Source organism: Sardina pilchardus, chromosome 20, assembly GCF_963854185.1.
Source record: "Sardina pilchardus chromosome 20, fSarPil1.1, whole genome shotgun sequence".
In the NCBI taxonomy this organism is placed as follows: Eukaryota; Metazoa; Chordata; class Actinopteri; order Clupeiformes; family Clupeidae; genus Sardina; species Sardina pilchardus.
Window position 1 is genome coordinate 20434662 of NC_085013.1, and position 13277 is coordinate 20447938.

At 42.2% G+C, this 13277-nt stretch overlaps 1 protein-coding gene across 1 annotated transcript; it reads left to right on the forward strand.

Moving 5' to 3' along the window:
* Positions 1–2071: 2071 nt before the first annotated feature.
* On the forward strand, positions 2072–12686 carry LOC134068065 (CD109 antigen-like). Its single transcript, XM_062523571.1, has 23 exons — positions 2072–2299; positions 2826–2906; positions 3057–3158; positions 3264–3326; positions 4202–4327; positions 4668–4718; positions 4940–5009; positions 5323–5422; positions 5607–5724; positions 5931–6044; positions 6143–6361; positions 6578–6719; positions 7551–7727; positions 7816–7897; positions 8049–8277; positions 9025–9196; positions 9407–9597; positions 9883–10038; positions 10147–10212; positions 11033–11175; positions 11304–11460; positions 11580–11682; positions 11783–12686. The coding sequence occupies exons 1-23, from the start codon at positions 2072–2074 to the stop codon at positions 11971–11973; spliced, it is 3081 nt and encodes a 1026-aa protein (XP_062379555.1). The 3' UTR covers positions 11974–12686.
* Positions 12687–13277: the final 591 nt, after the last annotated feature.

Consider the following 13277-nt stretch of genomic DNA (forward strand, 5'->3'; position numbering starts at 1 on the left):
AGCTCAGAGAAGACACTAGGGCAACGTATAGTGCCATATGCCCAAATCTAATTTACTGCTATAACTGTGGGATGCTTTATCAGTGGACTTCCTGTTTGTTCTAGAGCGACATATTTCCTCTTGGTTTGTGTGCTTACTTATTTTCGAATGATCTAAATTTGTATGTTAAATCAAATTCCCGATAGATTAGATTACATTATCAGTTTATTGATAGTCTGTCTGCGTCCCGCCCAACCCGTGTTGTATTGTAGATGTTCTGTCCACCCACGTCACTCGCTTCATTCTGGTTTGAAATTGAAACCTTTATTGTTGAGCCTTTTGTTTTGAAAAGGAAACCTTTATCATCCGCTCATTTTTCCACATTCTGTGTGTTACGGACACCTTTTGTTGGCAGATTGAAGTTGCGCCTGAGAGACAAAGGCTTTCATACAGGCTGATCATGAAAGGATACGAAGGCACCCGACTCCTGTTTACAGATGACACTACACTTACAGTTAGCCAAAACACTCCGTCCACCCTGGTGTGGACAGCACAATCCCACTACAGGCCCGGTCAAGCAGTGCAAATACAAGTGCATCCTGTCCTCTCCGGTGGAACGCCTCACAGAGGCAAAGTGGACATCACAGTACAGGTGGGTACCGTGAGAGGGACATTCAAAAAGAGTAGTTGTGTGCGCATCCCAACTTGCAGGTGCAGGACAAATGGAGGGTAGCTTCAATAAAAGGAATATAATGTCTGCAACACTGCTATTGGCTCCTGGTTAATGTCTAAAAAACAAGTAACGTTTCGACCCTATACAGGGTCTTCATCATTTGCCTGATGAAGACCCAGTAGGGTCGAAATGTGCTTATTTTTTAAACATTAAACAGAAGCAAATAGCACTGTTGCGGACATTATACTCTTTTTGTTGTGAGAGGGATATCATAAATGCACAGAGCGCCAATAAGCTTTTGATTCGACCCCGTTGGAGTGTTCTTTCATTGCCTGACCGACTGGCACGCTGCTATTGTTGTGCTGGTGAGACAGGATCCCGCAGGAAACGTTATCCAGTACTGGCGGTCTCTAGACAGTCTTCAGGGCATGGTGACTGCAGAGCTGAAACTACCACGCAGCCCTTCCTTTGGCATGTGGCTGATCCAGGCTGTTGTGGACATAAGACTAAACCCCTACTCACTTCAGCATTGCCTTGAGCCATTAAAAGTGATGCAAGTTCAACATAGATTAGCTAAAATGTAGGCCAAATATTTACATAAGATATGTATACTCCTGAGCTCTGAATATGTGAGTATTATGAAGTATTACTAGCTGCTGAATATGAAGTTATTTATATTTTATTTATTATCAGCTATAATAAATATGTATAACACAATCTGAGCTCATTTTCTTCTCAGGGTCAAGTGAGTGGAAGAGGGTTTGCTGTGTACCCAAATGGTACGTCTTACTAGTATCCTCCACTATGGTCACCATACTGTATGGTTTGTTTTGAGATGGATGGATGCTTTTTTGTTTTATTGTTTAGCTATATTCATTGGACTGCACCAACATGTTTCCCCCCCTGTTTTTTTTCCATCATAAAAGGATCAAAAAGCAATAACTTAGAAAGAGTAGATGAGGCTTCAGAAGAGAGATACAGCATTGAATTCAACAACCTGTCTCATCTACCAAAGCCATCACTGACCTTTTCAACACAAGTGAGTATATTGTAGTCATACAATATCAGAAAAAAAATCTTGCTGTTTGCCCCATCTCTCTACAGTATGTTTACTTGAACATTGTGCATGATAGATAGATAGATCGATCGATAGATACTTTATTGATCCCCAAGGGCAAATTCAAGGAATAATACTGACGTTACCGTAATTTCCCGACTATTTGCCGCAGCTTATACATTGATTTTGCAAAATTTCTTCAGCTATGACGTTAATACTGGAGGGAAGTTAATATGGTGTTGATATGGTTTTGTTTCTTTTAACTTGCATAAAATACTGTCCTGCGGCTTAAATACACAATGCGGCTTATATGCGGGAAATGACTGTATGTGCATTTCCAATGTCAGGTGAAGATATCCAGGATGGACCAGAGGCCCCTGCGGTCATCTGAGAGCGAGAAGGGTGTGCATGTCAGGGTGGTCCAGCTGAGGGCTCAGCAGGAAGAGGAACACGAGGACTCAGGACCCCGGGGCCGAGGTGATTCGGTAGCGGAGGTGGCCACGCGAGACGTCACACACACCCTGCCTGAGGACGGGAATTTACTCGTCCAGTTTCACATCCAGGAGGAGGCTGAGAAGATCATAATCCAGGTATATGCCACAGGCCTTAAGTAAGCCACAAAACACCCTGCGACGGGCGTCTCTGAATGAGCTCACCTTTCCTGTCTTATTTTAGAGTATGTGAAGCACTACCTTACTGGTTAAACTAGTATTCTTATAGTGTGATTCATTTAAAAGATGCTGCGGGCGGAAAAGTGTATAGTATGCCAACAAGCAAGAACTACGGATATTGTTTTACGCGTGAGAGCGCAACCAATTGAGCAACAGATTGACCACTGATCACTTGTAAGGTCTTACCCATGGTGTTGAATTTGCTCATTTATTTGGTCTTGTTACGAAATTAACTTTAGTTAAACTTAAGACCTTGCACTTATTTGTTCATCTTAAAGCTGCTGTCAGCAAGATGTTTTTGAGGATTTTTTGATCATATTCGCAGACACCGACAGTATGCTCCGACAGAACAAAATCAGCCGGTTTTAGAAAAAAAACCCTGCGCTTCTACCTCCACCTAGAGCCTGTTGTTTGTTTTGCAAAAATCCCTGGCTCCCCGGTGCAGGGCTGTGTGAGATCTGACTGTCAATCACAGTTTGTGCACAATCACTTAACGAGCACAAACTCGATGAGAGGGTGCTCAGTGGTGGGTAGTGAGGGAGGGGCATGAGAGTTGTAAACATTCCAAATGTCCCCTCGATATGCCAGACTTGCCCACTACAGTTTTAAAGAATTGTTGGACTAAGATAGTAGTGTGATGATATGGTTTTAAGCTTACAGTATGTTCTATTTACAGGTTGAGTTCCTGTCAGCTGAAAAGATTCTGGTGTTGTGCAGGACATCACTGTCACCTAGTGGATCCTATATTCAAATCTGCCCACCAAGCCAATTAGCACAGGTGAGTATTAAAACTAATGGAAACCATAATGTTTTCTCTTTGTGTTTTGACTATCTTGTGTGGTTCACCACAGTACTTGTCATGTTATTTCATCTTTATTTGCAGATCGATGTCCCCTTTCAACTAAAGATTGGCAGTAAATATTCTGTTAATGAATTGTATTATGTGGTAAGTGCTTATCTTCGGTGTGTAATTCTATCAAAGTAACTGGTCTGCTAAAACATTTTGAATCACCGAGCATTAATATTTAGAATCTAGATGATTGTTTTATCGAGCTACTACTGGGCCAAACATTACTCAAAGTTAACTGTGTGCTTATAATCAAGGAAAAATGCAAATGGAAGAATTTGTGGTCCTTTTAAATTGTTGTGTTTTGTGAGCTCTAGCTGTAGGCCAATTGGAATTAAGCCCAAAAGGAAGAAACCGCACACTCTATTTCTTGCAACTAGATACAGGATGAGTGGGTTCTCCCTTTTTCATTTCATAAGCTCTCCATCACAAACACCTCGCGCTAGGTACACCAGGTGTGTGTTTCGTTCGCTCCTGCTAACAAACAGGCCCGTAGGATTCCCACAGCAGCACTGTGATGCAGATACTGAACAGAACATCTCAGAACATCTAGTCTTGCTGATCCTAGACTTACCACCTGACTAGAACTGACACTTGACTGACGGACAGCAAACAGCACTCACTGATGGACTTGCTCTTCTTGCACTCTACCTTTAAATTTTTCCTAGAATTGTTCTGAGAATTGCTTTTTTTTTTTTTTTTTTTTAAAAAAGCTTAAACTGTTTGACATGTCGTAAGTTGCTTTCATACTATTCTTACTGTTCTGTATTTTTGTTCTTTTTATGTTATTGTTGAGTGTTGTGTACTTTGAGAGCAAAGATTAACCGGGGTCAAGTTCCTTGCTTGTTTTACGCAAACCTGGCCAATAAAGCGGATTCTGATTCTGATATGGCTAAAAAGCTTGATGTAATGTAATGTAATATAATATAATAATAGATACTCTGGTGATCCAAACACTCTGCGGTCTCATGCAGATGACCTCCAGAGGACAGGTGGTCGCAACTGGACGAGAGACGTCCTCTTCTGACGTTCTCACACCCGCACGGTCCAGGACTCCAGAGGCCTGCGTCATTCTCTTCCACCGAGTCACCTCAGGACAGGTTCGTACAGATGCGATTCATCCCCGCCCCCGCGTCAGAGGAAAAGTTATTGTTGTCTGTCTGATGGTTAAAGAGTACGACAATCTGATTTAAACTTGAAATTAATCAAATTAATAATTATGAACCTGTTATTGAGGTTAAAAAAGCTATTATATCAAACTTTCTCTATTGTAAGACAAATTTAGAGACACGTGAAAAGTCAAAGTTTTAAGACACATCCTGTGAAGCTGTGAACTGGACTAACTCGCGGTAACACAGACTGGCTCTCTTGTTGTTATGTAATGTGGTAGTTTTTCCTTGAAGACGGTAACTCAAGTGGTTTGGGTGGGGATGATTTCAGGTGTTGGGTGACCAGGTAGAGTATAAGACAAGCAGTCCTGAAGCTGAATATGTGAGTAAAGACATATATGTTTTCACTGTTGTATGAGTAGCATTATAAAGTATACTGATAAATAGTGTCTGTCCATGGCATGACATAACAACCTCAGGCTCTTTTTATTACACAGATATTTCTCTGAGTCACCATTGATGTTAACAATATATTATATTTTTTGAAGTCTTCTCTGAATATGCTAAAAGTAATAAGTCAAAATATTTTCTGTCACTCTTTAGGCCTGCAATCTGACTGTACTGACAGATGCCAGCCTTCAACTAAGTGGACAAATAGGAGCTTTTGAATATGGTATGTAAAAATATAAAGGTTACTGTCTTAGAGACAGTAAAAATAAATAAATATGTAAAATATCTATAACCATTTGACAACGCCACAGAAACTGGTGTTAAAGAAGGAAGATGGTAGTAGGGTATGTTTGTACGGTTTGTTTACAACCAAGGTGTTAGGTTCACTCCTGTTAGTCATTGTATCGACTATGAGAATGTCTCCCTCTTGTGGTGAATGGAGAGGGTTGCATGCAGAGTGGTCCTCTCGTCAGTGTTGTAGTCTCACATGGCCAGGTTTTCCAATGATTTAGCGAACTCTCTTCTTTGACTCTTAGCGGTGGGACCAGCCGTGACTAATACTGAGGGAGAGGAGAAGACACGCAGCATGGAAACGGAGTTTTCAGACCCCTCGACTTGGACGAGGAGAGACATGAGGTGAAGTGGAGCAGTAGATTTTTTTTTCATGTCTGAAAAGCTGAGAGAAGACTTATAAAGAACAGTGGATGGCTCGCCAATGAGCAGGGTTTTCCATGTAGGTGCGTGCTTCCAGATGTCACTGAGACCGGCATGACTGATACCTTCAACTGATATAATACTTTCTTCCTTACGTCTATAACAGTGACATCAAAGCCACAAGTCTGCGTCTGGTATCTGCGGTTCCCTTTTCCTTGAGGAAAGCCAAAGCAAGAGTCCTGCTGAATGACCAGAATCCTGGCCTTGTCTCCAGGCTGAGAAGAGTAATGAAATCACTCAATGCTAAGCTCATTCGATGACATTTTAAAATGTCTGTCAGACCTTTTTTTTTAATGATCGTTAAAGAAGCTGGTCTGTTTTTGATTGAGTCACTAAACATCATCTATCATCATTAAATACAAATAGAATTGTATAATCATAGTGTCATTATAATATAAACATTTTTGCTGTGTTGGTCTTGATATTTTAGGCAACTGCTGACAAAACCCTTACTTGGTCAGTACACCTACCTCCAAGTTTGATCAAAGGTGAAGAGTTAATTTTAGAGGTCAGGCTATTAAACCATCTCCAGCATGACACCGAGGTATGTCAGTTTAGATCTAAATTAAGATCCTCATAGTGATCACTTCTTTCTACCACCATGGCAACCACACAGTAATAACAATTCTTCCCTCTCATCAGGTTATTGTGGTAGTTGAGGAGAGCCAGATGTTTGAGCTGGTCCTGACAGACACCAGTGCTGTGTCAACGCCCAACAAACAGACCCTGGCAGTGAGCGCTCTTGGACAGGCTTGGGCACTGTTCCCCATACGGCCACTGGTGGTCGGAGAGATACCGTTCTCCATCCTCGTGCTGTCCTCAGGGATAGAGAATAGCACAACGGCCAAACTACTAGTAGTGGTATGTTCACAGGCAACTTGAGTTATAACACCACACTATGCCGTTATTTAAAGCCTTGTCTACAGGAAACTGTGTTTCTAAGCTAGACTTACTTCTGCCATGTTGTGTGTCTGCATTGTTTAGACTATTCAAACGGTGAACTGCATGTTTTCATGGTGCTATGGTGGTCCATGATGATTAATGTTTAACATATGTACTGTACTGTATATCCTGAAGCCGCAGGGCCATCAGCAGACCTTCTCCCAGTCTCTGTTTCTGGACATTCCACCGACCAGGAGCAACCTATCGAGGGAGCTGCAGTTCACGCTGCCTGATGGAGTGGTCCCGAACACCCAGAGGGCTCACGTGGCTGTGGCTGGTATGCGTGCCATCCATCTCGACAGCTATTATTTCCTGTATATTGCAGTATTCTTCTGGAGAAATGAGGCGCGAGTGTTTACAACACAGAGTTTCAAAGCAGTTTTATTTTGGTGTTTACACTATGGGCACCATGGGTACAAGATGGAGTCCCTTCCCCAAAGTTTTCCCATACTTCTTAGCGCTTTCTGAGCGGTGCCGGAAATGGACGCCTTTTGAATCACATTATGCAGTTTTGTGGTGGGCCAATGCCAAACAGCTGCTAGCCTGTTTATCTTTGAATCTGCTTCACACTGCATTTTCTATTCTGCTTCTCTTGCTCTATTGTACTTTTCCCAGTAGGAGCGAAGGTCAGACCCTCTTAACCTCTTTAGTTTGTTTGGAATGAAACTGGGAAATTCCAACTAGGAAATATCCGACTTCAGAGGCTTCTGGAATGCAGCAGTCCAGCCCTTCCCTGGATTTGTACTGTAAGCATGCATGCAGGCAAGGCTTGCTATTGCTAGCAGATAGGCCAAAAACTCCGGGCTGCAACCGTCTGTAGCAGGCACGTCTCTTAAGGCATGAAGGAATGAGGCTTCACTCAGCGCACAGCTGTGCACAAGGTGGCCACCGCTACACATGCCAGAGCAGAGGAAGAGATTAAAGACACTCTAGTCTAGGACATGAAACAATCCTGGGACTGTTTTAAATTGTGCGCACTTTATACTCGCGCTAATTAAAACATGCTGTCAGCTACTACTTTTATATTTTCAAAAACAGTGGTCATCAGGGCCAAATTCCGTGTTTGTGTTATGTCAGTTGTTGTTGTTGTTGTTATGTTGCATAACAGGTGATATCCTTGGCCCGTCCATCGCTGGTCTGGCTTCACTCATTCAGATGCCTCACGGCTGTGGGGAACAGAACATGATAGAATTTGCTCCCAGTATTTACGTACTGCAGTACCTGTCCAGAGCCTCGATCGTCAACGAGGAAATAGCCGGTAAAGCTTTGGCATACATGAAAGAAGGTTTGTTTGGCATACTCCTCTCCTCTGCTTGTAATTCCTTCAATCAATCACAAGTGACTTGAGGAATCATGAAGTCATTTCTGACCAGGATATAATCGAGAGCTGTCATACCTGCGGGACGACGGGTCATTCAGTGGATTTGGAGAGCGCGATCCCTCTGGCAGCACGTGGTACTTTCTCTTTTTCATTTGCTGTATTTGTTTAGAACCATACTTCCTGTCAATTCAGCTATTCTGAAACTGATCTCAAATCATAATCAAATCTCTCTGCCCCCCCCCCCCCCTCCCTCCACCCTGCATTTTTCTCTCTCTCTGATTAAAGGCTGACTGCCTTTGTTCTAAGATGTTTCTTGCAGGCCCAGGCTTTCATGCGGATTGATCAAAGCATACTCTCCAAGGCCTTCTCGTGGCTGGCGGAGCAGCAGACTCCTGACGGCAGCTTCACTGAGCCCGGGAGGGTCGTCCACACGGAGCTACAGGGCGGTCTAGACGACCCGGTGTCCCTCACCGCTTACGTCCTCATCACACTCTTGGAGGACCAAGCCCAAACGGTAGGTCGCCATGTGATGTAATAAACCTGCGTAAACGGCTGTTCTCACAGCGAGAATGATAGAAGAACTATAACGACAATGGAAAGTGACTCCGGCAATAGTTTTTCATGTAGTTCTTAGCGTTTTCATTTTTTAGCTACCTCTGTTATCGTTCTTGGTGTGGTCCTTAAAGGGATATTCCACCATTTGGGGAATTAAGGATCTTTTCCACCTCCCCTCGAGCAAAGCAATTGATATTCACCTTTTCCCCGTTCATCCAGCCGTTCTGTGAGTCCGGCGCAGTGATATCACGCCATACTACTGCTTGTTGCCTATGGGGACTATTTTCAGTTGCTGCGTGATATCACTGCGCCCATGGTACTGTATGTTTGCAACTTTCCTTGATTATTACGCCAGAATGAGAGTGTAGTTCCATGTTAAATCAGCCTAGAAAATCACCAGGTTTCATTTTCAGTTTGTCTTATTGCACTTTCTAACTTGAGAAGAGACTTTTAAAGAGTTTTAAATGGGAAAATTACCGGAAATCACTTTTAAGCGTGATGCAAATGGTCTAAACCGATTCAATGATGACTCACAGAACGGCTGGATGAACGGGAAAAAGGTAAATATCATTTGTTTTGCTTGAGGGGAGACGGAAAATTAGCTTAATTCCCCAAATGGTGGAATATCCCTTGTGAACAAAGTGAGGACTGGAGATTCCTTGGCCAGGAGGAGCATATATTTGGTGATTTAGAGGTCTGTTTTCAGGGGCTGTTCCCAGGTAACGTGTCCAAAGCCACGGAGTTCCTGGAGACGCATCTGTCCAGTGGCATCTCCAGCAGCTACTGCTTGTCCCTGGTGTCCTACGCTCTGTGTCTGGCCAGCAGTCTGAATGCACAAAATGCCATCGATGAGCTGACGAGTCGAGCAGACATTAGAGGTAGTGCTCACTTCACGACTTCTCATCAGTCCAATAACTCAATTCAATTTCAGTTTGATTTCACTTATAGACACGTCTCATGGCGCTTACAGAGTGTGAAACACCCTTCTCTCTCTCGCTCTCTCTAACATCTGCCTGCCTACCTTCCTGTCAATGTATCTCATAGAATGTCAAATCATACTATCTGATACGTATGTTTGCTGTGCCCAGATGGCGTTCCGTTCTGGAGCTACAGGGATGCTGACCTGACCGAGTCCTGGCAGCCCTCCTCAGCAAGCGTAGAGATTGCTGGGTACATGCTGCTCAGTCTGTTCAAGCAGGGTAATATTGTGGAGAGCATCGACCTCATGAAGTGGCTGAGTAGCCAGAGGGGGCCAGAGGGAGGATTTGGTTCCACACAGGTAAAGCACACACACACACACACACACACAATACACAACACACAACACACAACACACAACACACAACACACACACACACACACACACACACACACACACACCCCAGTGTTTTGGTATGTTTCACTTATTCTTTTGTGGTACGAATGGTTCAAATCTGTGATTATTTACCAGATTAGTCCTTTAAGGGTAAAGCATTCAGCATGTTCCTGAGTGCTATTGATTTGTTTATCTGCCTTTCAGCGTATAAGCCCTGCTCTCTGCCTTTGTGTTTCTCACCCACTTTAGGACACTGTTATTGCTCTCCAAGCTCTGTCTCTCTATGCATCTTTTAGTGGCGCCGAGGCAATTGATATGAACATTAAGCTCACATCCAAGCCCTCTCTGATGGTAACAAGCTTTACAATAAACTCCACAAACTATTTAACAGTTAGTCAACGACAGGTGAGGATACATTCAAATGGTACACCACACCTTTAATGTTTGATATCAGTTGGATATTCAAGTTACACTATCCCATATTTAACATTAAAACATTGTTTTTTTGTTTAGATCAACATGAACACGTCAGTTCACATGGACATCTTCATTGAGGGAAGAGGATTTGCCTTATTTCAGGTAATTTCAAACACAATTATTTTTGTTTGTGTGTTTATTAGGTCGGACTGATTAAATGTAAACATGTGCTTGCTGACAGTCACCTCGTTTTGAAAAGACGTAACGACCCTGAAATAATCCATGAATTCCCACACTGACCAAACGTCTGGGACTGCAACGCTATTGCAAATTATAATTTCATGCTCACCTCTTCACCAGAGTGTGATGACCACGCTGAGCATTCCATCTGAAACATAAGGTTAACAGCTGCCTGCGATGGCCTAACTCTCCCACAGAGCACAATGCCTTCACTGTGATGGGTCAAAACAAAAGCACAGAAAATTAGTGACGAGCTTGTGTACTCTGCAATTACCATCTGGAAGCAATAGATTTTCCTGATCATATCTTGGTGGGATATGATGGAGGACCGCCGCCTGCAACTGCATTCAATTTAGCAACATCGGTGTCTTATGTAAAGAAAAGGTCTGTGTCTAAACAGCTTGCTTTTTAGTCCTCAAGTTCACAGAGATTCAAGACTCATCTGGTGCACATTTTTCGAAATGATTAGAATCCATTCGGCTGGAATGTTCCTGTTTTTCGGTCTCACTTGGTCGTCTTGCTTTGTACCATTGTCTCTGGGTGACGCTGTTTTCTTCTTGTGGCATCAATGCTGGAGGACCCCCTCAGCTGCTCTCAATCACCACGGGCGACCGTTTCAAGCTGAACGCTAGAGCCCCGTCTGCACATCGTTTCAATTTTCGTTCTATTCTGCCCCTATTGCGCAATTTTGCTTCTTTCCAGCAACTCAACTGTCTCTTTTGATCAAACTCCCCCTTCGCAGATAAACATATTTTACAATTTGGAGAGCCTGGCCTTGTCTCAGGCACAAAGGCATGCCACAAGCCACGAGGCCTTTGAACTGAGAGTTGAGGTGTCGGACGAAGAAACGGACACAAACCATATCCTTTTATCCGTCTGCGCCAAGTAAGCTTCACACAAAAACCACGCAGCCTTTACTTGGTAGATGTAAAGTCATGATTGATGATTATGTTTCATGTGATTGTTTGGGAAATACAATATTATTTTTCACTTGTTTTTGTCATCTGTTTTAGACTGTTAGACAGTCAGAGTATCAATCAGACAGGAATGGCCCTTCTAGATGTCCAGATTCTGAGTGGATTTACGTTACGTCCGAATGGCATTGAGACAAATGATCTGGTGAAGAGCGTGGAGCCTCACCCTGGGAGAGTGGCGCTGTATTTGGATTCAGTAAGCAGACACAGCTTCACTGACAAAATAATCTCTCTTGAGAACTGAAGCATGAAGTTATGAAATATGAATTTAGTTTCGGTTGTAGCGTAGTCTGTGAACAATCTCCTACTTTGCAGCTGGGGAAAGAAGAGCAGTGCGTCAACGTGTCCCTCGTGAGACAGTTCAAAGTGGCCCATGTGCAGCCAGCACTGATCCAAGTGTTCGACTACTATGAGCCTCGTAAGCACTTGCATTTTCAATAGTGATTTGTAGAGGTTTGTTGTCACTGTTGTGATTGTACAATAATGGGCACTATATTTCTTAAACTTCCTCATCACAGGGCGGAAGGCCGTGAGACTGTACAACTCCAAGGTGATGCGTGACCTCCCCATCTGCACCTTCTGTGGAGACACGTGCAGTCAGTGTTGGGGTAAAATGACCACCAGTGATACCACAACTATTTACTCGAGAAACAGCGCCATCTACAGTCTGGGGTGTTTACTATTTTTTGTCATCAGAATGTGCTTCTGACTTGTTCTCAAAAATGTAATGTGTATATATATTAGTGAAATGTCATAAATCATATTGTCAAGTCATGGCAAGGAATCATCAGAAAGATACCCCATAACAACAAGATGTATATAAGATTATTAGACTAGACTAGATTATTCCGGATAACTTTATTTTAGGTGTCTCAGCCCCTATGTATTATTTTATAAAAGGTTTAAACAAAATATTGCTATAACTCCATTCACCATTTCTACACCTAACTCAACATTCCCAATTGCACCACAAAAGTAAAACTGCAACTTCTGTTTACGCAACATACAGTGTGTTTCTATTTCATCAACTTAAATGAAATATTAGGTGTCTCATGCCAAAGACATGCAGTGGGGCCTGTTCATCTTTAACGACTTGTTTATGTGTGCACATTTAGGTTTCTAATTAAATATGGAGAGTTGGCACATTCAGATATTAAACATGACATGTACTCTAAGCAAGCCAGGTCTTTATAATCATCAATCTGTTTATGGCTCAGAAGACAATGGTAGCGTTAGTCACATGGGAAATTAAATCTTTGATACATAGTGTGACGATTTACCCACATAAATGATTCAAACTAATTCATTTGTCTGCTGACTTACAGAGGCCACTTTCTCCACTGAATTTGTTAGTGTCTTTGGATTTCCATTGAAACTGATTTGTTATGCAACAGAGACGACTGTTTAATAACTTGAGGTTGTTATAAATAATAATAAAATTATTATTTTATTATTAATATATATTATAATTATAATTAATAAAATATAATAAAACTCAAAGGACGTTATGTCTCTGAGCTCTCTTTTGAAATTCAAAAATAATTTGATCTGACACCAAGAAACTTAATTAAAGAACATTTCCATGAAAACACTGACTTTACTGAGTTGTTGAATGCCATGGAATAATTACATAACATTACATTACATTACAGACAAAGCGAAACACTAAAGAGCAATTGAAAAAAGCCTATGTACAGTACAGATCATTATTTGGTCATTATTTTTGAGAAATTACGCACTGCCTTCTCTCTCCACCCTTCCTCGGCTGTAGCATTTAATCAGACTTTGATTAGTTCTAGTTAAAGAGACCCTATACAACTCTCTGCAGGAGACGATCACTCCTTGTTTACAGCTGGAAGTCTGAGACAAAGAACCACGCTTGCAATTTATATATTTAAATATAGCCTATACATGTATAAATATACACGCTAAAGCTGTCGGGGAAGCTCTACAGAGAAAATGCAAGCATAAAAAGAGCGAAAACGAAAAACGAAACCGAAACCAGAGATGAAA